Here is a 24093-nt window from a genome sequence, read left to right as displayed (position 1 = left end):
GCTTGATAGCTTTTGGGCCTGAGCCCTCGGCTATATTTATATTTATAATATCCCTTAATTGACCATCCTTATTGACCGTCTCCGGTATGGGGTTGGTATCGATGGGACTGCCCTGAGCTGGTTCATCTCCTACCTCAAAGGTAGGAGTTTCTCGACTAACATAGGCAACTCATTCTCCTCCCCAGCTAATCTCTGCTGTGGGGTTCCACAAGGTTCCATCCTTGACCCCATTCTCTTCTCCCTGTATATGCTCCCCTTAGGCCAAGTCATTGAAAGGCACGGCATTTCCTTCCATTGCTACGCAGACGATACCCAACTCTATCTCCCCCTGAAGCCCAAAAACCAATCAAATCTGTTTAACCTTACCCACTGCCTCGAGGATATAAAGTGTTGGATGGCCCAGAACTTCCTCCAACTAAACGTGAGTAAGTCTGAGGTCATCCTTCTCGGCCCCTCGGACTCAATCAAAATGATAGCAGGCAGCCTTGGAAGCCTTACCCCACTACTCAAACCTCACGTCAAAAACCTTGGCGTGATATTTGACTCAGCACTGAAATTTGACAAACAAGTCAATGCCGTGGTAAAAGCTAGCTTCTTTCAGCTTCGGACGATAGCTAAAATAAAACAATTCCTCCAGTTTGATTACCTGGAAAAGATCATCCACACATTCATCTCCTCCCGCCTAGATTACTGCAACTCCCTTTACACTGGCATCAGCCAATCTTCCCTGTCCCTCCTGCAATTGGTCCAAAACGCCGCAGCGAGACTCCTGACGTGCACCCGAAAAAGGGACCACATCACCCCGATCCTGGCCTCTCTCCACTGGCTCCCTGTGCAGTTCCGTATAAACTTCAAGATCCTCCTCCATGTCTACAAAGCCCTCAATGGGCTTGCTCCCACCTACATAAAAAGTCTTCTCACCCACCACTCCACCTCCAGGCCCCTCAGATCAGCCGATTTGGGGTTGCTGAATATCCCACGGTCTAGGCATAAGCTCAGGGGCGACCGCGTCTTTGCGATTGCAGCCCCTAGACTGTGGAACAGCATCCCCCTTCCCATCAGAACTGCCCCCTCCATCGACTCTTTTAAGTCAAGACTAAAGACTTATCTATACTCCCAAGCCTTTCCTGACGTCCTCTGAGTGAGGGCTATATGTATATATGTATGTCGTTTGTTTTGTTGTGCTATTCTTATTACAAATGTAAAGCACTTTGGCTAATGAGAGTTGTTTTTTAAATGTGCTAAATAAATAAATGTGATTTGATTTGACTTGACTTAAAATTATAGATATGGCGGAGGACTTTTTTTAGAGGTTTACACAATTGCTGCATTTAGCACTTGAGTTTATTTCTACCCAATTTAAAATGATGCAGATGGTTGACATGCATCAAGCATGGCTACTGTAATGTATGTAACGTTTGTATTAGTCATCAACATGTAAATGCGAGCGCCCTTTGAGGCCATGCTATCATTAAATGGAACGCATTACTCACAGATCTTATGTGTCCGACATCTCTTTATTGTGGTAGTCACAACCCGGTTTTACACAAGACATTACATGGTGTCAGGATGACATCAAATACATAGAAACATAGAAAATAGGTGCAGGAGGAGGCCATTCGGCCCTTCGAGCCATTCATTGTGATCATGGCTGATCGTCCCCTATCAATAACCCGTGCCTGCCTTCTCCCCATATCCCTTGTCTCCACTAGCCCCTAGAGCTCTATCTAACTCTCTCTTAAATCCATCCAGTGGTGCCTTGAACATGACCTTGAACATCATACCTTGAACATGAATCATTAATTTTGATTGTTGCAATTATTAAAAGATTTTACTTTTGTTTTGAGTTCACAACCCACAAGTCTTCCAGGCTGTTTAAAACGTGGGCTGGTACAAGTAGACCTGCCCGCCTAGGCACCCGGAGGCAAGCTGGCAGTGAGTGGGTGAGAATTTGGTTGTAAGCACGACATCGCTGTGTGAGTAAATAGTCTTGACCTCCTGCAGCAAGACTGGTTCTCTTGGCAAGCAATTGCACAGTTCGTTGCCACAGCTGTCAAACCCAAACAAGCGAATCCCATAGCCATAAGGCGAACAAATCAATTGGCCGTCTGGACTGAAGCAAAGTTCCTTAATGTAACCACGGCCTACGTTCACTTCTTCAATGTAGTGCGTGAGGCAAAGCAATGAATGAGGGGAGGATTTCCGGACCGGAGGTCCATCTTGGAATTCATAGATGCAAGTCCACTCTTGATCGTCACTGTTGCTTGTGCACCGAAATAATGCAGCCCAGCCTTTCGGATGAAGTCGGGGGAGACATCTTCCATCTGGATGGAGATGACCATTTGCTAGTCGTGGACTATTACTCCATGTACCCAGAAATAGTGCAACTGCCAGACATGACGTCTCATTCAGTGATACGAGAAATGAAGGAGGAGATGTAATGATGTAATACAGTTCTCTCAATCTCTTTCTGCATTGCCCACTGCCAAATCTCACTTGCAGATGAGATTCGAAATGGGAGAATGAGGTATCGGTATCTCCCAAAGGAAGTATTAAATGTGGTCAGGTGCGAGCTGTCGTGGCTCAGTGGGAACTACCAATACCCACTTGTAGCATCATATTTCGAGAACCATTTTGCCTTCGGCATGCGGGCTGCAATGTTCTTGAACGTCTACATCGGGAAATGCTCCCTGCAAATGGCCGCATTGAGGTCACGCAGGTCAAGGCATATGCGGACTTCGCCATTAGGCTTGCTAACAACAGTCATTGAACTCACCAATCTGTCGGTTCGCTCATGGGCTTTATGACTCCCAAGCTTTCCATGTTCTCTAATTCGGCTTTGACCTTATCCCTGGGCTTATATGGGATAGTGAGGTGCGGGTTTTGCTTAGGTTGTGCGTTCTCTTGCAGCGCTATGCTGTACTTGTGTTTTTTTAGCCTTCCCAGCCCTTAGAAAAGCTTGCTGTTTTCCTCAATGATTTTCGCAGTGTATAATTCAGACTCAGTTTTTCTCCACACTGCTCATGTGGGTGGTTCCATCATGTTTGGCTCGCGCGGTATGCGTGCCGCTGGGGTGGGGTGCGGCAGTGTCAGTCGCTGGCGCTTTCCCCACTCCCCTACTGTGTGGTTTGCCAGTAGCTGGCGCTCTCGCACATGCTGGGCTCGCGCTCACCCCATCAACCATCTTATTTCGCACAAGTAGCCTGAACTTCTCATACGTCTGTTTCCCAAATATGGGTTTCACATCCCCACTTACTATTTGAAAGATAACACTATATTCCTTCTTACCTAATTTAACGTTGCCCTTTGCCTGTCCCACAGGCTTCATTGTGTGTTCAGAGTATGACCATTAAGGCAAGACCAGTCTTTCCGAACAAATTCTCTGGCAGGATGTCAACTTGAGTCTAGTTTGAACTCGATGTCCACATTGTTAATGCTGCACAGCTGCATTACCCCCTCGGAGCTAATCCATCTCTACACAGAGCGGTACTGAGTACCATAGAAACAGGAAGGACATACGACCCGCGCACGAAGCTGAGCCACGCAGCAAAAGAGCGCCTGGCAAACACGCAGCAAAAGAGCACGAAAACTGAGCAATCACAGCCCGTATCACAAGGTAATGCATTGGAGAACCTGCTCGCAGCGTGCCAAACCACACTCACACACAACAGAAATACAACACAGAACGAGTCTGAAATACGACTCGCACAAGAAATGGGCGAATGTCAACACCCCCAACTCGGCTTGTTATGTAAAATAGTTAGGCAAGAGTAAAAGAAGGCAATGTAAAAACAAAACGCGGAGTTATAGAGTTTCTAGTTTTGTAGTATGATGTTCAAAGTATAAAGAGCACTGTGTTAATTGTGGTAGAATACAGCGAGGATAACGTGATTATCTCATTATTCATTGGCTACAAGTCTAGCAACGATGGATAGTGATGTTTTAGTTTCAAAGCACTTAAGAATGATATCCTGTGTCTCGTTATTCATTAGCTATAAGTCTAGCAGTAATGAATGACTATTTTCTATTCATAAGTCCTTTATATGTATACAAACATAAGTCAATTATTTCATGATGACTGTACACTTTATATGCCTTGGATGTAGGGGGAGGTAACGTATGCAACGTTTGTATTAGTCATCAACATGTAAATGCGATCGCCCTCTTGAGGCCATGCTATCATTAAATGGAACGCAGTACTTGCAAATTTCATCAGTGTCGGTTATCTCTTTATTGTGCTAGTCACAACCGGGTTTTACACAAGACATTACAGCTACTAATGTATCTACATATTGGTACTGACTACACTATCATGAACTGTTTAGAACAAGGAAGGACTTCAAATATTTTGGACAAACGCAATTTACATTTTGCAATAGCGTCTACTTCCTCAGAATGTTGAGTAAATTTCTATATATTTCAAACATATAAAATTTGCTATTTCAGGTACACAATCGCAAACATTGGCAGTTACAGCAAAAGTTGGAACGCCTGCATCATTAGCTGGACAGAGATTTACAGTACAGATCCCTTCTTCACAAGCTGCTGTTAAGCCAGGTAAAATTGCAATCTTAAATTATGGAAATGCTCTTTTAATAACAGGCAGTGCTAAATCTAATGAATAATTTAATGTATTAATGCTGCTGCTACGTAACACCAGCGGCCTGCTACTGACCTTGTGCTGTTTGTGTGGAGTTTGCATATTTTTCCTGTGACCACTTAACTTTCCTTCAGACGTTCTGGTTTCGTCTCATAACAATCTTGTAATTTGAGGAGAAGTGGTGGAGTTGATGGGCATCTGGGAGAATGAATTACAGGAAAGTAAGGGGAGGGGTGGGAATGATGGTAATGCTTAATGATCCACCATCGACTCGCTGAGCTGAATAGCCTCCCATATAATAAGTAAATATAAAAATAAACCATACAGAAAATAAATTCATTATTTATTTGGGATATGGGATTATCCTCAGGTATTTTACTACTTCCCACTCATTATTGTTAAAGGAATTTGCATTATTCTACTACATTGACATTCTTAATATTTCAGTTTACTTTAAACATTATAGTTCAGTGACACCTGTGACCCAACAATACATAGTAAATCCAAGTAAGGGCCTGTTTCCACACCATATCTCTAAACTAGACTGTATTGTAAAATTGATGAATTTGTTTCTTTGCTTTGGTTTTGTAAATATGCTTTTTGGATAAACTCTTCAACAATCGCACACTTTATCTTGCAGCCACTTGGATCTCTTCATCAACTGCAGTCCAAAATGTGCTGATAAATCAATCTCTGATTGGATCAAAAAATATCCTTATCACAACTAACATGGTCTCAAACCCGAGTAGCACCACTGAGTTAAACCCATTGAAACGGAAACATGAAGATGATGATGACTATGATGCTTCCTAAAAGTGGACATAACCCATCTTTCAAAATTATTTTCCAAAATAAAGCCAATATTTTGACACTCTCAGTTGCTCAAGATGATCTGCCAAGGTCAGTTTGGGGTTGCTTGCATTAATTCAAGTTTGAAAAATCTGATGGGTATGTACAGTAATGCTAAGCGAATGCAGTTCATCTTGCCTGTGTATAAATTAAAATATGGTATGGATGCTACTCCTGTTTAAATTAAATAAATGTGCCATTACAGTACCATCATCAGCTGAAGTCTTGGTTCACAACTTGTCATTAGCTTATTTTGAAAATGTTCTATTTTTGTAGTCATTTCTGTGTTTAAATTATTTTTAATGTGGGACGTTGCCCTCATTTAACTTAATTATTTCTACGCTTTGATTTTTGATTTTGTTCTTTTTGTGCAATTTATTATTATCTACATTTTTATGTCCAAAAAGTTTAATAAATTGGCAACATTGCAACTATCAAATTCACTTTTGTCTACTTTGTAAAGTAAGTTTACATTTATACAATTTTAAAGAATCATTTGCTCGTTCCAGTTATATTGTGATTATTATTAATATTTTCCAGTGAAACATTCTTTGTCAAACAATCATTTTTACTTGGAAATGCAATTTGTATTCCAAAATATATCTGATGTAGTGTTTTAGAACTTAACAGAGGCTTGTTTCATATAACATTGCAATTATTTTTGGTTTTCTATTAAAAGCTACTTTGCTGTTCATTGTGTAGTAATTTTTATATAAAAGGAAATATATTTTTTTTCAACTTAATTTATTGCCAACTTAAGGTGAATTTTACAATAACTTGGGTATTGTAAAGTACTTGGGGATCCCGGTGTTGTACTCCCATTAGAAAATACCTGCAAAACTTCCTTATTGATGTTGTTACCTTGAATGTGCAACTGAAATTATTATTTTATCTTATTCATGAGTTGGATGATCAGCCATGATCATATTGAATGGCGGTGCAGGCTCGAAGGGCTGAATGGCCTATTCCTGCACCTATTTTCAATGTTTCTATGAGCTCTGCAAAAATCCTTACCAATCCTTATAATATTTCCATAAAACTATTAAAACAAAAATATACCAACATTCTTTAATTATTTAAATTGCAGGAATATCAAAAAAATATTGCAATATATTGTGCATTTCTAGCCCATGAAAAGCAGCCAATTCTTGGACTGACATGTTTTATCAAAGTCATTTTTGTTTCTCAATGTAAAATGTTATTTCAAGATATGCAGCATAATCCCATAATGCATTACTTTGTTTGAAATGCAACAAAGGTTTGAACATTCCTATAGACTTGATCTATTTTTTTCTTTTGTCTATCTGGTTCCAAATAAAAGCCACCCTGAATGTGTTCAATTCAATTTTCTGACAGACAAAAGTATTAAATCCAAATTATTGCAGTTCTGGAGGATCTCACTGGGTCAAATGGACAGATAACATTTTGGGTTGGGACCTTTCTTCAGACTGATGAAGTAGTGGGGAGAAAGCTGGAAAAGAGAGTGGATACAGGTGGGTGGGGTGGTGATTGCAGATGAGTGGATTTATTGGCAGGTTGGAGGTCAAAAGGAGACAAAAGAACAGATATGGAAAGAAGTGGAATGAAAAGGGATAGGAAGAGGGGTGGTTAAATTGAATTAGGGGACAGTAGGGTGGGAAAAGGAACATGGTCATTGGGTAGTGGGAGAAACCACAGTGGGGAGGGGGTATTTATTTGAAATTCATTAATTCATTGTTCGTTCCTTTGGATTGCAGGCTGTCCAATCAAAAGGTTAGGTGTGCTGTTGATCTAGTTCATGAATGGCCCCATTCTGCCAGTGCAGGAGGCCAAGGATAGTATGGGAACAAAAAGGAGTGTGCAACTGGGAACCCCATAAGGCATTTGGTGGACAGAGTGCAAATTTTCAGTGAATGGGTTGCATAGTCTGCACTTGGTCTAGTGGATGGAGAGATGGCCACATCAAGAACAGTGAATGCAATGAACTAGATTGGAAGAGATGCAAGTGAACATCTGTAGTTTGCTGATAAGGTAAGGATATGATTGTGCGGAATGAAATGTATATGCATTGATGCGCTGAGACTTATCAAATATGAGAAATTGAGGTGTTGGTAAGCTTTCTTTATAATTGCATCAATGTACTGGGCTCACAACAGATGAGCTGAGATGCTTACACCAAGGAATTTGAAGCTGCTGTCCACAGCGTTGTCCCACCAGTAAAGACTGGTGCATAGTCCGTCAGTTTTCCCATTCTGAAATCTACAAGAAGCTCGACACAGAATGCTGGAGTAACTCAGCGGGTCAAGCAGCATCTCTGGAGAAAAGGACTAGGTGATGTTTCGGGTCTGGACCTTCCTTCAGTGCTCGTTCTGCACAGACCCGCCCCACAGTCGCCACTAAGATCATGGAGCGACGTCACGGGCGGAGCCGCGCACGCGCGTTGGGACCAGCAGCCGCGGCGCGCCTGCGCAGTGACTACAGTTCAGACAATCATGGCGGCTTGTGTCCTTCCTCGGCTCTGGCTCGGGTCAAACCGGAGAGCCGCGGCTTTCTGCGCATCAAGGGTAGGTAGCTTTACACAGACGGGCTACTGAATCTATCCCAGGGTGCGGACACAGAGGATCGCGCCACGGCGATCACTGGTCTGGGCCTGGCCTTCACATATCGGCATTACTCGCATATTCCCCCTTAACCCCTGCCTTTATTCCTCTCTTCGCCCCACTATCCGTTCCCCGGCCTTACTCCCCCCCCCCCTTTAATCCCGCCCCACCACCTCTCAACCCCCCTTCACCTAATCCCTCCCTTACTCCTCCCCCGCCCCACTCTCCCACCCCTTAACCCCCTCTCTTACTCCCCCCCCTCCCTTACACCTCCCCTTAACCCCCCGCCCTTACAACTCCCCTTAACCCCCGCCCTTACTCCCCCCCCCCCCGCCCTTACACCTCCCCTTAACCCCCGCCCTTACACCTCCCTTTAACCCCTCACCCTTACACCTCCTCCCCCCCCCGCTCTTACCCCTCCCCTTAACCCCCCGCTCTTACCCCTCCCCTTAACCCCCCGCCCTTACACCTCCCCTTAACCCCCCGCCCTTACCCCTCCCCTTAACCCCCCGCCCTTACCCCTCCCCTTAACCCCCCCCCCCCGTAACCCCGCCCATATCCCTCCCCTTAATCCCGCCTTTACCCCTCCATTCGTCGTGGCTATCCCTCGAGGTCGAGGATGATGGTCTATGTTCCGTTGTTTTTATTGACTCTCAGGTGGCTTATGAGTCCAATCCTGGCTTTGAAAGTTCTTCGGCATTCAGGACAGGTAATTCCAGATGGCAGATCGAGCTTTGGTAGTTGCTGCCTCTCACTGTTTTCTTCTCTTTTCTAATTCTGCGCATCTCTTGGCTTCGAAGGTCGATGTTCCTTCTTGGATGATGGTTCGCTAGAGTTTCCTGTCCTTGGCATTGGTTTCCCAATTGTCGATGTCGATTTCACATTTCTTCATGCTGGCTTTTAAGGCATCTTTGAATCTCTTCTATTACCCCTCCCTTTAACCCCTGCCCCGCTACCCCTCAACCTTCCCCTTCCCTTAATCCCTGCCCTTACTCCTCCCCCCACCACACTCCCCTGCCCTTACCTCTTAACCTCACCCCTTAACCCCGTCCCATTAACCTTCCCTTTAACCCCCACCCCACTACCCCTCCACCCCTTTCCCTCAAACTCCCCTTCCCGCCCCGTAATTCCCGCCCGTACTATTAATAAAGTGGATGAATGGAATGTGCGTTAGCAGTTAAGGAATATGATATCGTTGGAATTACGGAGACATGGCTCCAGGGTGACTAAGGCTGGGAGCTAAACATGCAGGGATATTCGATCTTGGTTCTTGGTTACTTGGTCCTCCAAAATATTCCAACTGGAATTTAAACTGGAGGTGGTGAAGGGAGGGATTAATCTAGAAAGGGTTATTGGGAAGAAAGTGCTACTTTATTCAGGAAGGATAGACAGAAAGAAAGAGGGGGTGGGGGTGGCAATGCTGGTTAAAGAGCTTGGATGCTGTAGAATCGGTATGGGTAGAACTGAAATAGCCAAGAGCAGAAAACGCTTGTTGGAGTTGTATACAGACCTCCAAGCAGCAGTAGGGAGGTTGGGGATAGCATCAAGCACGAAATTGGGGATGCGTTAGCAAAGGTACAGCAGTTATCATGGGTGACTTTAATCTACATAGAGATTGGGCCAACCAAATAGGTAGCAGCGCTGAGAAGGAGGATTTCTTGGAATGTATAAGGGATGGTTTTTTAAACCCATATGTAGAAGATCCGACTAGAGGACAGGCCATCCTAGACTGGGTATTGTGTAATGAGGATTAGTTAGCGGTCTTGTGCAAGGCCCCTTGGGCAACAGTGTCCATAATATGGTGGAATTCTGCATTTGGGTGGAGAGTGACATGGTTAATTCAGAAACTAGGGTCCTGAATTTAAAGAAAGGAGACTTTGAAGGTATGAGACGGGAATTGGCTAGGATAGACAGACAAATTATACTTAAAGTGTTGACGGTGGAGATGCAATGACAAAGATTTAAAGACCGCATGGATGAACTCCAGAAATTGTTCATCCCTGTCTGGCAAAAAATTTAAATGGGGAAGGTGGTTCAACTGTGGGAAATCAAGGACAGTTAAATCCAAGGAAAAGGCATATAAATTGGCTGGAGGAAGCAGCAAAGTGGAGGACTGGAAAAAAATTAGAACTCAACGGAGGGGGACAAATGAGTCAATTAAGAGAGGGAAAAAAGCATGAAAAAGCTTGTGGGGAATATAAAAACTGACTCTAAACGCTTCTTTAGATATGTAGAAAGGAAAAGATTAGTGAAGACAAATGTAGGTCCTTTACAATCAGAGACAGGTGAATTTATAATGGGAACACAGATATGGCAGAACAGTTAAACGAGTACTTTGGTCTGTCTTTACTAAGGAAGACACAGACAATCTCCCAGAAATACTAGGGGACCGAGGATCTAGTGGGAGGGAGGAACTGAAGGGAATCCACATTAGTTAGGAAATGGTGTTAGGTAAACTGTTGGGACTGAAGGCAGATAAATCCCCAGGGCCTGATGGTCTGCATCGCAGAGTACTCAAGGAGGTGGCCCGAGAAATGATCATGGATGATCATTTTCCAATGTTCTCTCGACTGGACCAGGTCCTGTGGACTGGAGGGTAGCCAATGTAACCGCATTTTTTAAGAAAGGAAGGAGAGAGAAAACAGGGAATTGTAGACCAGTAAGCCTTACATCGGTGGTGGGGACGATGCTTGAGTCGATTGTTAAAGATGTTATTGGAGCGCATTTGTCAAGCAGTAACATGAATCGGTCAAAGTCAGCATGGATTTATAAAGCGGAAATCATGTTTGACTAATTTGGGAATTTGTTGAGGATGTAACAAGTAGAATGGATAAGGGAGAGCCAGTGGATGTGGTGTAATTGGACTTTCAAAAAGCCTTTGACAAGGTCCCACACAAGAGATTAGTGTGTAAAATTAGAGCATATGGTATTGGGAGTTGGGTATTGACATGGATAGAGAACTGGTTGGCAGACAGGAAGCAAAGAGTAGGAGTTAATGGGTCCTTTTCAGAATTGCTGGCAGTGACTAGTGGGGTGCCACAAGGCTCGGTGCTGGGACCCCAGTTATTTACAATATATAATAACAATTTGGATGAGGGAATTAAATGTGACAGCTCCAAGTTTGCAGATGACACGAAGCTGTGAGCTACGAGGAGGATGCTATGAGGCTGCAGGGTGCCTTGGATAGGTTGGGTGATTGGGCAGATGTGTAGCGGATGCAATATAATGTGGATAAATGCAAGGTTATCCACTTTGTTGGCAATAACAGAAGGCACATTATTAGCTGAATGGTGTCAGATTAGGGAAAGGGGAAGTGTAACGAGACATGGGTGTGTTTGTACATCAGTCACTGAAAGTAAGCATGCAGGTATAGCAGGCAGTGAAGAAAGCTAATTGGCCTTCATTGCGAGAAGATTTGAGTTTAGGAGCAAGGAGGTCCTACTGCAGTTGTACAGGGCCCTGGTGAGACCGCACCTGGAGTATTGTGTGCACTTTTGGTCTCCTAATTTGAGGAAGGACATTATTGCTATTGATTCACTAGGTTCATTGATTTATTATTGCTATTGATTCAGCATAGGTTCACTAGGTTAATTCCCGGGATGGCGGGACTGACATATGACGAAAGAATGGGTCGACTGGACATGTATTCACTGGAATTTAGAAGGATGAGAGGGGATCTTAAAGAAACATATAAAATTCTTAAAGGATTGGACAGACTAGATGCAGCAAAAATGTTTCCGATGTTGGGGGAGTCCAGAACCAGAGGTCACAGTTTAAGAATAAGAGGTAGGCCATTTAGGATTGAGATGAAGAAAAACCTCTTCACCCAGAGAGTTGTGAATCTGTGGAATTCTCTGCCACAGAAGGCAGTGGCTGCCAATTCACTGGATGTTTTCAATAGAGTTAGATTTAGCTCTTAAGGCTAAAGGAATCAAAGGATTATGGGGAAAAAGCAGGAAAGTACTGATTTTAGATTATCAGCCATGATCATATTCATGGCTGATGGTGCTGGCTCGAAGGGCCGAATGGCCTGCTCCTGCACCTATTTTTCTATGTTTTCTATACTCCTCCCCGCCCCACTGCCCCTCACCTTAACCCACCCCTCCTCTCCCTGACCCCTACCCTTATTTCCATAGGTTCACCACCTTCCGACTAAAAAAATTCCCCCTCATCTCCTACCTAAAGGAAAATTTTCGTTAATTCTGAGGCTATGACCTCTGGTCCTAGACACCCACTAGTAGAAACATCACATCCACTCTATCCAAGCCTTTCTCTATTTCTACGTTCTAAAGAGTAAAGTCCTAGCCTGCTCAACCTCTCCCTATATTGTTCAGGTGCTCAAGCCCTGGCAATAACCTCATGTCAGGGGACCTTTACCGATCATTCTCGGCTGACTGCGAAGCTTTGTCCCATGAATGAAGTGCCAGTAAATAAGAACTTAGTAGGATAATGCGGCTTTTACACGGGGCGACTTGACGCAAGAGTTAACCAGAGTTCAACATCGTGGGAACCTCGTGCGATAACAGTACGGCATTCGTGGACCACCGTGGACCACCGTAGCGCTAACGGCAGGTCATCGTGTAACTTGGTCACTCGGGAGAAAATTCAAGAAAATTTGAATTTCTCCAAGAGTGACTTGTACACTTGTGGTTGAGTATTGCAACATTATATGAACGTAGTGGCCAGTGCGATATCCGTGCGATATCCGTAATAACTCTTGCGGGTACCGTGGGAACTCCTGCGAACGGTGAACCCGGAAGCTGGACAGAGGGGACAGAAGGTGATTAAAAATTATCTTCAGTGGGATTGAATTTAAAAAATAAATAAAAATAAAGATTTACATCCGCATATGGACATCAACTTATTCATGAGTTATGTTAATGAGATTCAAGAAAATAACTATAATCTTTAAAAGGGACTTTACTGAAAGGTTACGCATTTTTATGGTCCGTGAGATATTTTTCACATGTACTTCTTTGAGAGATACAGGTCGGAGTCCTCGGGTCCAGGGGTCCGGAACGCTACCAATCAATGTTGTGCAGAGACCCGTGTAAGGAGTGAACTGCACATGCTGGTTTAAACCGAAGACAGACACAAAAAGCTGGAGTAACTCAGCGAGTCAAGCAGCATCTCTGGAGAAAAAAAGCTGATGTTTCGGGACGAGACACATCTTCAGACTCAATTCCGATTAGGATGTCTGAAGAAGGGCTCCGATTCGAATCGTCACCTATTCTTTTTCTCCAGAGATGATGCCTGACCCGCTGACTTACTCCAGCTTTTTATGCTTTTCTTCCCAGATCTGACTTACCTGCTGAGTTACACCAACATTTTGTGTCCTTCTGTGCATATTAACCAGCATTAACCAGCGTCTGCAGTTCCTTTAGACATTACATAACTTCAGATTTTAGAGATATAGCGCGTGGGAACTCCTGCGAACGGTAAACCCGGAAGCTGGACAGAGGGGACAGAGGGTGACTAAAAAAGGTGGTCTCAAAAGGACACATGGGAACATGTGTCCTTCGAGGACGTCCCACCTAATTGTCATTGTTGGATAATCTTTTTAACAGGAACACTTGCAGAGATGGCTCCCAGAAAATCTCAAAGGAAGGGGGTAAAGCGGGTCAGAGATGTTTTTGCCATGCAGGAGAATGAGGAGGAGACGCAGCAAGAGAGACAGGTGGAGAGGCAACAGGAGATGCCACAGATAACACTGCCTGTGGGCTCCTTGGAGCAGGGAGAGGGTGAGCAAGGTGCAATTCAGATTGCCTCCCCAGTAGCCGTTGTAGGAATAGCCTCTACAGACGTAAAGGGAAGATGGCAGAAGGTAAAGTCATATAACTTCACCAGGGAACAAGAGGGGGAACTTGTAGAATGGTTCCAATTTAACGAGATTCTGTACGATAAATCCAGAGAGGATTATAGAAACAGGGAGAGAAAAAGGAACCTGCTGGAGACGAAGGCTGCCGAGTTTCCCGAGTGCTCATGTGAGTTTATATAACGATATATAAGTTCATCAAGAGGAGAACCATTTAATGTTATCCAAGATTTAAAAACATACATTGCTATTGATGTAAAAGTGCTGTGTTTGCAGTTAACTTAAACTTCTCTTATAAGTCTGTCTGTCTGCCCTGCAGCTGCAAAGTAAAAAAGTCGCAGTATAAGAATCGCCTGAGGCCAAGTAGCGGAGGGTGATTGCTATGCGCAACCCTGGTTCCAGTGCTTTTCTCATTACAGTGTCAGTCTTCTTCAGCAGAGGTCCCAAATTATTCTTTAACTCATTAAAGAGCTCGGGTGAAATTCTGACAAAGTTTTTGAATGCACTTGTATCCTCTTCGCACAGCACATTAAGCAGTTGCTCATATTGTCCAAATTGAGCTCTCCGTTGAAAGATGGGCTTCACCCAGTGAGACTTCCTCTTAATTCTCTTTTTAATTAATCTCTCCCTTCTGCCTTCAAGCAAGCGTTTTCGATGCACATAGTGGGCAGCTGCATGCAGCGCGTCAATGAAAAAAACCAACATCCTGTACTCGAAATTATTTCGTAAAGGCATGTCTCCAAATGAGCCGATTCAACCAAGGGAGGATATATATAGTGTGTGAAAAAAAAAGTTACATCATTTGTGTCGCGTGTAGTTCACGATGTTCATTCAAGATTTAACGCGACAGCTCGGGAAACGGCCAAGTCACTCGCACGAATAACATAAATGCCGAGTACCGTGGGAACTCTTTATCTACTGCCGTTATATCGTGCGAGACTCGTGCTGGACCACGACCTCTTCACTCTGGTGACATCTTGCGTCAACTCGCCCCGTGAAAAGGCCCTTTAAGCAGCAATGGAAGCAAGAGAATGGTTGACATTTTGAGTTGAGACCTAGGATCCATCCAAGAAGCGTGCTTTTGTGAGTCTGACAACTTCCAACAGGCTACTCCTTGTCCAGCTACTACAGTCTACAGTCTTTCCTTTGCATCTCAAGGCCTTGGCTTGAAAGTTACACTGAAACACAGTTGAAAAGAGGCAACGTTAATGTTTGACCTTTACTGGGCTCTTTCTGATCTCTTCATATCAAGTTGAATATGGAACTCAGCATGGCGCAGAGTTATTGATATAAATCTGTGTTTGTAACATTGTCCGTCTTATCATGCAATTAATTTGATATAGACAAGTCTATTTGAAAGAGGTCTAATGGTTACCTAGAAGTTAGGAAGGCTCTTACGTTGTGCTGTTAAGTGGTTTGTTTCTCTATCTGAAGAGGGCAATAATGTTTTATACAGCAATTTTGACATATTACGACATATAAAAATATGACGTATTGTGGCAATCAATTGAAAGTTTATTCTATAGATTCTAATATAAATATGTAAAATGCTGAAGTTCTCAGAAAATACTTTTTTTGAAACGTTACTGCCTAATTCTCTTTATATGCAATTATTTAGATAACGGTGATTACTTTAAAAATTAATCCAAACTATCGCTTCTGCTGTAGGAAGGAACTGCAGGCGCTGGTTTGCACTGAAGATAGACACAAAAAGCTAGAGTAACTCAGCAGGACAGGCAGCATCTCTGAAGAGATGGGTGACTGTCGGGTCGAGACCCTTCTTCAGACTGAGAGTCAGGGGAGGGGGAATCGAGCTATGGAGGGGTAAGTTGTGAAAACGACAGATCAAAGCAGAAAATGGTAAGGAAATGTAGAATGGTTCATTGTTAGCTGAGGAGAAGGTGACAAGGAAGCATACAATCAGTAAAATTAATCAGAAGGACAGTGAAAGTAGTCGGAGAACCAGAGTAGGGGAGGAACAGGGAGTGAGGGAAAGCAAGGGTTACTTGAAGTTGGAGGAATCAATATACATACTGAAGATAGACACAGAATGCTGGAGTAACGGAGCAGGACAGGCTACATCTCTGGATAGATGGAATGGGTGATGTTTCAGGTCGAGATCCTTTTTCAGACAGAGTCATTCATACCACTGGGTTGTAAGCTGCGCAAACAAAATAAGAGGAGTGACAGTGGAGGAGACCCAGGACAGAAAAGTCAGTGTGGGAATGGGAAGGAGAGATAATGTTTAGCAACCGGGAGATTGTGTTGGACTAGGTGGACTGAGCCGAGGTGTTCAGCAAAACGATCGCCGAGCCTGTGCTTGGTCTCGCCAATATGTAGGTGTACTCACCTGGAACAGTGGATACAGTAGATGAATTTGGAGGAGGTGCAAGAGCACCTCTGCCTCACCTGAAAGGTGAGGTCCTTGGATGGAATCGGGGGAGGAGGTATGGGGACAGGTGTTGCATCTTCTGTGGTTGCAGGGGAAAGTCCCTGGGGAGGGGGAGGTTTGGGTGGAGAAGTGATGAGTTAACCAGGGAGTTGCAGCCAGCATAGTCTTTGCGGAAAGCGCAAAAGGGGTGGCGAAGGGAAGATGTGACTAGTGGTGGGATCCCGTTGGAGGTGGGAAAATAGTGGAGGATCATGTATTGTATGCAACGGCTGACGGGGTGAAAGGTCTGTATCTTGATCTCACCATCCCCATCACAGGAAATAGACTATCAACGGGCATCTATTATAAACCTACCAGAGCTATCTAGACTACATTTCTTCCCACCTTGTATCCTGTAAAGATTTAATTCCCTACTCCCAATTCCTCCCTGCACCCAAGATGAGGTGTTCCATACCAGGATATCCGGGATGTCCTCATTCTTTAGGTGAAAAAAGGTTCTCCTCTTCCATCATAGATGAGGCCCTCACACGGGTCTCGTCGGTATCCTGCAGCTCCACTCTTCCTCCCCCTCTCACTATTTGTTATATGGACAGAGTCCCCCTTGTCCTCACCTTTCACCCCATCAGCCGTCGCATACAGCTTATAATTCTCCGACATTTTTACCATACGGGATCCCAACACAAGCCACTATTTTCCATCTCCACCTCTTTCCGCTTTCTGCAGAGACCATTCCTTCTGCAACTCCCTGGTTAACATCACTTCCGACACAAGCCACTATCTCTGCAGGAACTTCCCCCGCAACAGCAGGTGATGCAACACCTATCCCGAAACATCCTCCCTCGACTGCGACCCAAGGACCCCGACAATCCTATCAGGTGAGGCAGAGGTTCACTGGAGCCTCCTCCCTCATCTATTGTATTCGCTGTTCCAGGTGAGGACTCCTGTATATCAGCGTGCCCAAGCGCAGGTTCAGTGATCGTTTCGCGTAACACCTTTGCTTAGTACACCTTGGCTTATGCACTGTCTCAATTGCTAAACACTTTAACTCCCCTTCCCATTTCCACACTGACCTTTTTGTCCTGGTCCTCCTGCAATTGCAGAGTGAGACCCAACACAAAGTAGAGGAACAGCACCTCATATTTTGATTGGGCAGCTTACAACTCAGTGTTATGAATATTGATTTATCTCACTTCGTAACCCTTGCTTTCCCTCTCTCTCCATCCCATCCCCACCCCAGTTCTCTGATCAGTTTCACTGTCCTTTGATTAATTTTACAGATTGTGTGCCTCCTTGTCACCTTCTCCTCGGCTAACAATGAACCATTCTACAATCCTTTATCATTGTATGCTTTGATCTGTCGTTTTCACATCTTACCCCTCCATATTTCTACTCTCTCTCCCCTAACTCTCAGTCTCAATGGTCTTGACCCGAAATGTCACCTATTCCTTATCCTTGGCGATGCTCCCAGTCCCTCTGAATTATTATAACAAATGTTTTTTGCTTTATATTGCTCTGAACTACTGTGCCATATTTTTAATCATTCTTTTTACTATTTAGATTTCTGCTGCATCCTTAAAACTGGTTGGGAATGAAACTCGGCAACAATGCAAAAGAAATCTTTCCCTTCATGAGTATCTGAGCATGGATTTGCTGAAAGATGCTGGCATAAAAATCCCAAAAGGACTAGTTGCTAGCTCTGCTGATGAGGCTTTTTGGGCTGCCAAAGAAATAGGTATGGATCTGTATTCATATTGAGGAAGTCTAATGTGAAAGGTTTAACGTTCAAGTAATGATTTGAATATGCTGTTCATTTTGATGTAATGTTTTTTGTTAAAATAAACTTTATGATTCAGAGCAAATGGTGAACAAAGACTAGGAAGGGTGATTCAAATGGCTAGTCGTGGTTCTTCAGGGGGAAATATATGAAGAATTAAGTATTATTTCAGGTAATTGGATATCATTAAGGGGCTGAATCTTTATGTTTTACATTGAAATATGCATAGAACAATGTCCTTGCAGTAGTTTTTTTGTAGTAATTATCTTTGATCACTGAGTGGTGTGAGTCATTGTATTTTATTGTATACCATGGAGTAATAGAAAATTAAATGTCAGGAATTAGTTTGGAGGGATATGGGCCAAACTCGAGGAGGTGGGTCTAGTGTAGCTGCGACATGTTGGCCGGTGGGAATTTTGGGCCGAAGGGTCCGTTTCCACGCTGTAACCCTCTATGTCTCTATGAAGATAGCCAAAGTGCCGAAAGCCTTTTTGACCACCCTATCTGCTTGCAATGCCACTTTCAAGAACTATGTACCTGCACTCATAGATCCCTCGGCTCTACAATATTCCTCAGATACCTACCATTCACTGTTTATGTCCTGCCCATGTTGGACTTCCCAAACTGGCACATCTCAGATTTCTCTGCATTAAATTCCATCAACCATTCTTCAGCCTACCAGCCAACCGATCACGATTCTGCTGCAATTTTTGACATCCATCTTCACTATCTACAATACCACCCACTTTTGTGTCATCTGTAAATTTGCTAATCATGCCATGTACGTTCTCATCCAAATCATTGATAGTCACAGGCCTCGTCCAAAATGCAACCTTCCTCCGTCACCCTCTGCTTCATCCATAAAGCCAATTTTCTATCCAATCAGGTATCTTTCCTTGGACCTCTTGCACTCTAATCTTCCAGAGCAGCCTACCATGCCGAACCTTGTCGAATGCTTTGCTGAAATCCGTATATACAACGTCTCCAGCTCTGTCCTCATCAACATTTTTGGTCACATAATCAAAAAACTCAATCAGATTCGTGAGACACGGCCTCCTATGTACAAGACCATGCTGGCTATCTCTAATTAGTCCTTGTCCATCTAAATGCATGTAGAACTTATCCCTTCAGTCCTTCTTGAATAGAGGCACAACATTTGCCACCAGTCTCTGGCACCTCACCAGTATTTAATGACGACTCATAAATCTCAGCTAGGTCACCTGCAATTTCCTCTGTAATTTCCCCACAGTGTCCTCGGATATATCAGATCAGGCCCGGGACATTTGTCTACTTTCATGCGCATCAGGACCTTCAGCACTTCCGACTGCAATACTGACCACTGTGTAGACACTTCCATTGACTGCCCCAAGCTCCTCAGTTCTCGTGTCTTTCTCCACAGGGAAACAGAGGAGAAATATTAGTTGAGGACCTTGCCCACCTTCTATGGCTCCACGTAGAACTGACCTATTTGACTCCTGAAGGGTCCCACTCTCTGATTACCCTTTTTCCTTTATTATATACATAAAATCAAGCTATCTCCTGTCCCCCTTCTTGCCCTTCTGATTTCCTTTTTTAACTTCTGAAGAAGAGTCTCGACCCGAAACATCGCCTATTTCCTTCGCTCCATAGATGCTGCCTTACCCGCAGAGTTTCTCCCAACATTTTTGTCTACCTTCCTTTTTTAACTTGATCCTTAGTTCTCAAAATTCATCCAGAGATGTACTTGATCAGTGCTGCTTATACCTGCCCCATGCCTCCTTCCTTACTCTTGACTAGAGTCTCTATTTCCCCAGTCATCAAAGCTTCCTTATGCTTACCTGCCTTGCCATTCACTCTAACAGGAACATGCATGTCCTGGACTCTTGTCAGCACACTTTTAAAAACATCCCACTTTCCTGACATTCCTTTTCCTTCAAACAAACTACTCCAGTCAACTTGAACAAGTTCTTGTCTCATTCCCTCAAAGTTGGCCTTGCCCCAAATTAGAATTTTAATCCGTGGGCCTGCTCTGTGTCTATCCATAACTCTCCTAAACCGAAAATAGAACAGTGGTCACTTGTCCCAAAGGGCTCATCCATGAACACTTCATCCACCTGCCCCTCCCAATTACCCAAAACTAGATTAAGCGTTGCCCTCTCCAGTATGGCCCTCCACATATTACTGGAGGAAACTGTCGTGAACACATTTGACAAATTCCACCCCGTCCAAACCTTTCGCACTATGACATTCCTAGTCAATATTAGGAAAGTTAAAATCTCCAACTACGACAAGCTTATTAGACCTACAGTTGCCTGCAATCTCCTGGCATATTTGCTCTTCCAACTCACATTAACTATTTGGGGGTCTGTAGTATACTCCCAACAAGGTGATCATCTTTTTCTTGTTCCTCAGCTCCACCCATATAGCCTCACTAGACAAATCATTTGTGATGTCATCCCTGATCACTGATGTCCTCCTTAACCAATAATGCAACACCCCCTCCTCTTCTACTGCCCCCTACACCCTGCCCCCCCCCCCCCCCCCACCCTCTGTCTCTCCTGAAGCACCTGTACCCTGGAACATCAGGCTGCCCATCCTGCCCCCACCCCCCCCTTAATCACGTTTCCGTAATGTCTACAATGTCCCATTATGAATAATGTCTTTAGACATTACTTTAGACTTCAGAGATATAGGCGGAAACAGGCCCTTGGGTTCATCAAGTCCACGCTGACCAGCGATCCCTCCATACATTAGCACTATCCTACACGCTAGGGACAATTTATAGAAGCCAATTGACTTTGGTCTCGAGCACTGTAAAGCAGCAGCTTTACCAATGTGCCACTATTCTAAATGACCAGTTGCGTAAACTGAAGGCTGCTCCTCACTCCTAGACTTCAGAAAAAAAACATTTAGTCACATAGGAATTACACAGCACTGAAACAGGCCCTTCAGCTCAACATGTAAATGAGGACAAAATGTTTATCTTGGCTAGACCTGTGTTTGCCCATATCCCTCTAAACCTTTCCTATCTGTGTACCTGTCCTAATGTATTTTAAATGCTTTAATTATGCATTCTCTTTCCTCTTTCTTTGGCAAAAGTAATCTAGCTATTTATTCTATATTACTTACTCTTTCAAAATCATGTTTTTACCCTATAAAAAACTTGAGTATTATTATTTTATGTATATCTATTATGTATATTTTCCCTCAATGAATGGCCCCTCATATAAAGTCAACTCAAATTACATTACATCTTAGTAATTAACTACACCTCCTGCAGGACAAGTATATTTTTACATGAGTACAGAGGTTAAAACTGTTGCCGAACTCTAGATAAGTTGTGGCAAGATTTTCTTATTTTATACCAACTCTCATGCATTAATGTATTTTTGTTTGTTTCTGTATGTTTCCTGCATTTCCTGCTCCAGCACTCCCTGCTCCATCTATAAACCAACATTTCATAGATGTTTATCATTTAAACCCTATGTTTTGGTTGCTTTGGTTTACCTACCAAAACGAATAAGCTAATATTTTCCTCAATACACATCATTTGCCACTTTCTTGTTCAGTCATCATCTTTTGGATTTTTGCACATTTTTTCCCTAAGTCCATCATCTCAGCAAACTTGTGTGCTTTGTCCCATTAACAAGTACAATATTTAAATAGATTGTAAGTCCCGACTATTTTATTCCATGGGATGAAAAAAAGCAAATATCATGCATCCATATATTAGCAGTTTATCTGGTCATTTCTCTCTGCACGGCATCGTACATTTGGAAATTGGCTGCTATATTTTCCAGCAATAGTTACACTACAAGTGCACTTCATTGATACTTAACTGCAAGGGTTAATACACATTGCAGACTAAAAGTGAACTATTTATCCTTTGTCTCATCTTTCTTTAGCTTTGGCATTTCCCCTAGCCCTTCAGAGAAAAATGTCAAATGTTTGCTTGTAGGATTGATGAAATTCATCTTGCTCTAACAGGGTCAAAGGATGTGGTGGTGAAAGCTCAGGTGCTTGCTGGTGGTCGGGGGAAAGGAGAATTTGAAGGTGGTCTAAAGGGAGGAGTGAAAATCGTTTACTCGTAAGTCTGATAATCTCTATTGAGAATGACATGTGCTGTAAAGCAAATTAAATCCTTCCACAGAAGGTCCCCCCACCCTAACTTTGAGACTGGTAAGAAGGGTTCTCTACTAGAACAAAGTCTTATGCTGAGCAGAGCTTCTTGATGCCATGGGTGACTTTCCTCTTGATTATGTTGGTAAACGAAAGATCATTTCATGAATGATACTAAATATTTAGTTGATCAAGTTGCTGAAGTCAGGCTGCTCTATGCAAGTGAACCATTTCAAAATGCACTGGAATCTAAAAATGAGGATTATATTCAACACGGATGAAAGGAAAGAAAAACATTAAGCATAAAGATTTTCAAAATGATAAGTTCCCAAAGGTACAACTGGTGTAGCAAAACTGTTTCCATTAAGCTAATTGCATATAACATGATTGATGAATTGGGGGGAAATGTTTGTATTACATGAACCAAATTGATCATAACATGATTTCTATTGTGAACTAGAGAACTGCTTAAAATTACTTAGGAAATAGACAAGCAGGAAAAGAAAATCTGTCCTGAGTTTAAAAAAGTCTTAGAGAAAAAGACTAACCTCCCCACAGTAATCAGCCACCATGTTTCTTGTAAGACAACTGCTACACCATAGGTGGCTATTAAAATTGCCAAACAATTGCTTCTATTGACAATCATGCAATGATACTCTATTCAACAATGTAATACAAAGTTTCTTGTATTTTTAGCTTGTAGTTACAAAAGTAAACTTGCTATTAATAAGACTTTGTTTATGGAGAACCTGTGGGGGGAAAAATGCCTTTATAAATACAGATCTGAAGCTATCGGGCCCGTAAACTTTGGAACGCAAACTATCACCTTATAGCAGAGCTAATTGTCTCTCAAACCAAATACTTGGAAAGTTCAATGAAATTATTAAAATTTGCAAGCATATAGCTCTTTAGCAAAACATAAATGTTGATGAGCCCTGTAATTGTTATGTGCTTGTTTATTATGTTACTGTCAGAAACATAAATGTTGACGAGCCCTGTAATTGTTATGTGCTTGAATGTGTTACAATGATCACATTCATCATATCATTGTGAGCAATTAATTTAAATCCTTGAGTTTCCTTATTTCCTTATTCATTGATACACTATTCTTTAGCAGACAACACAGAAGTCTATCTTTAAAGATCTTCCTCACAGTCCTGAGGCCTATGACATAGCAAGATCTAGTACTCTGGCTTTTGGAGCAAAATAGCCATATCCGTAGGTGGATAAAAGGAATACAGCATTAGTGATATTGTGACAAGGTATCTAGCAACATTTATTATACATTTAGATGCCTAACTCAATGATGTAGAATTAATTAAAAGCAACAGAGGTTAAGTATATAGAAAGAATAACTTTAAATGCTGTACTATGTATAGTCAGTATATATACCCTGTTGGAAGAACGCTTTTAGAAACTATAATCTTAGAAAACATAGGCACTTGGAAAAGTTTGTGATGAAGGGAAAGCTGTAGATGTCTTTATGAATTTTAAAGATAAATACCCACACAGAAAGCTATATATTTTTTTAATTGACCTGTGAAATTAAAGGGCCAGTAGCAATGTGATTAAGAAAGAAGCTTGTAAACACCAAGCTGTAGTAGTATATGGAGTCACAAGAAATTGCAGATGCTAGAATTCGAAGCAACAAAACAAGCTGCTGGAGGACATCAAAAGACCAAGCAGCATCTGTTGGTGGTGGTGGGGAGAGGGGCTGGGAAAGAAATGTTGCTGTTTTTATTTGAGACCCTGCTTCAGGACTGATTAATCACCCTTTTTTTATCCACACTCGACCCACTGAGTTCATCCAGCAGCTTGTTTGCCGTAATAGAGTCATTGAGCGCAGTGATCTACAGCCAAGTAACGTTGTACAGTGCCCTCCATAATGTTTGGGACAGAGATCCATAATTTATTTATTTATTTGCCTCTGTACTCCACAATTTGTAATTTAAAAAAATCACGTGGTTAAAGTGCACATTGTCAGAT

The 24093-nt window shown here is 42.8% G+C and overlaps 2 protein-coding genes across 2 annotated transcripts in view; both read left to right on the top strand.

The window, feature by feature from the left end:
- Nucleotides 1–6143, top strand: part of LOC116978994 (transcription initiation factor TFIID subunit 9-like) — a 29572-nt gene extending 23429 nt beyond the window's left edge. Inside the window, exons 6-7 of the mRNA XM_033030351.1 lie at nucleotides 4447–4557; nucleotides 5241–6143. Of these exons, the coding sequence (XP_032886242.1) occupies nucleotides 4447–4557; nucleotides 5241–5413 (284 nt within the window). The 3' untranslated portion in view covers nucleotides 5414–6143. The remainder of the gene's footprint in view (nucleotides 1–4446; nucleotides 4558–5240) is intronic.
- Nucleotides 6144–7865: 1722 nt separating this feature from the next.
- LOC116978993 (succinate--CoA ligase [ADP-forming] subunit beta, mitochondrial-like) overlaps nucleotides 7866–24093 on the top strand; it is a 42650-nt gene continuing 26422 nt past the window's right edge. The window contains exons 1-3 of the mRNA XM_033030350.1: nucleotides 7866–7992; nucleotides 17793–17967; nucleotides 21976–22075. Of these exons, the coding sequence (XP_032886241.1) occupies nucleotides 7921–7992; nucleotides 17793–17967; nucleotides 21976–22075 (347 nt within the window). The 5' untranslated portion in view covers nucleotides 7866–7920. The remainder of the gene's footprint in view (nucleotides 7993–17792; nucleotides 17968–21975; nucleotides 22076–24093) is intronic.

The sequence above is a fragment of the Amblyraja radiata genome, chromosome 12 (assembly GCF_010909765.2).
Source record: "Amblyraja radiata isolate CabotCenter1 chromosome 12, sAmbRad1.1.pri, whole genome shotgun sequence".
In the NCBI taxonomy this organism is placed as follows: Eukaryota; Metazoa; Chordata; class Chondrichthyes; order Rajiformes; family Rajidae; genus Amblyraja; species Amblyraja radiata.
This window is presented reverse-complemented; position numbering and strand designations above follow the sequence as displayed.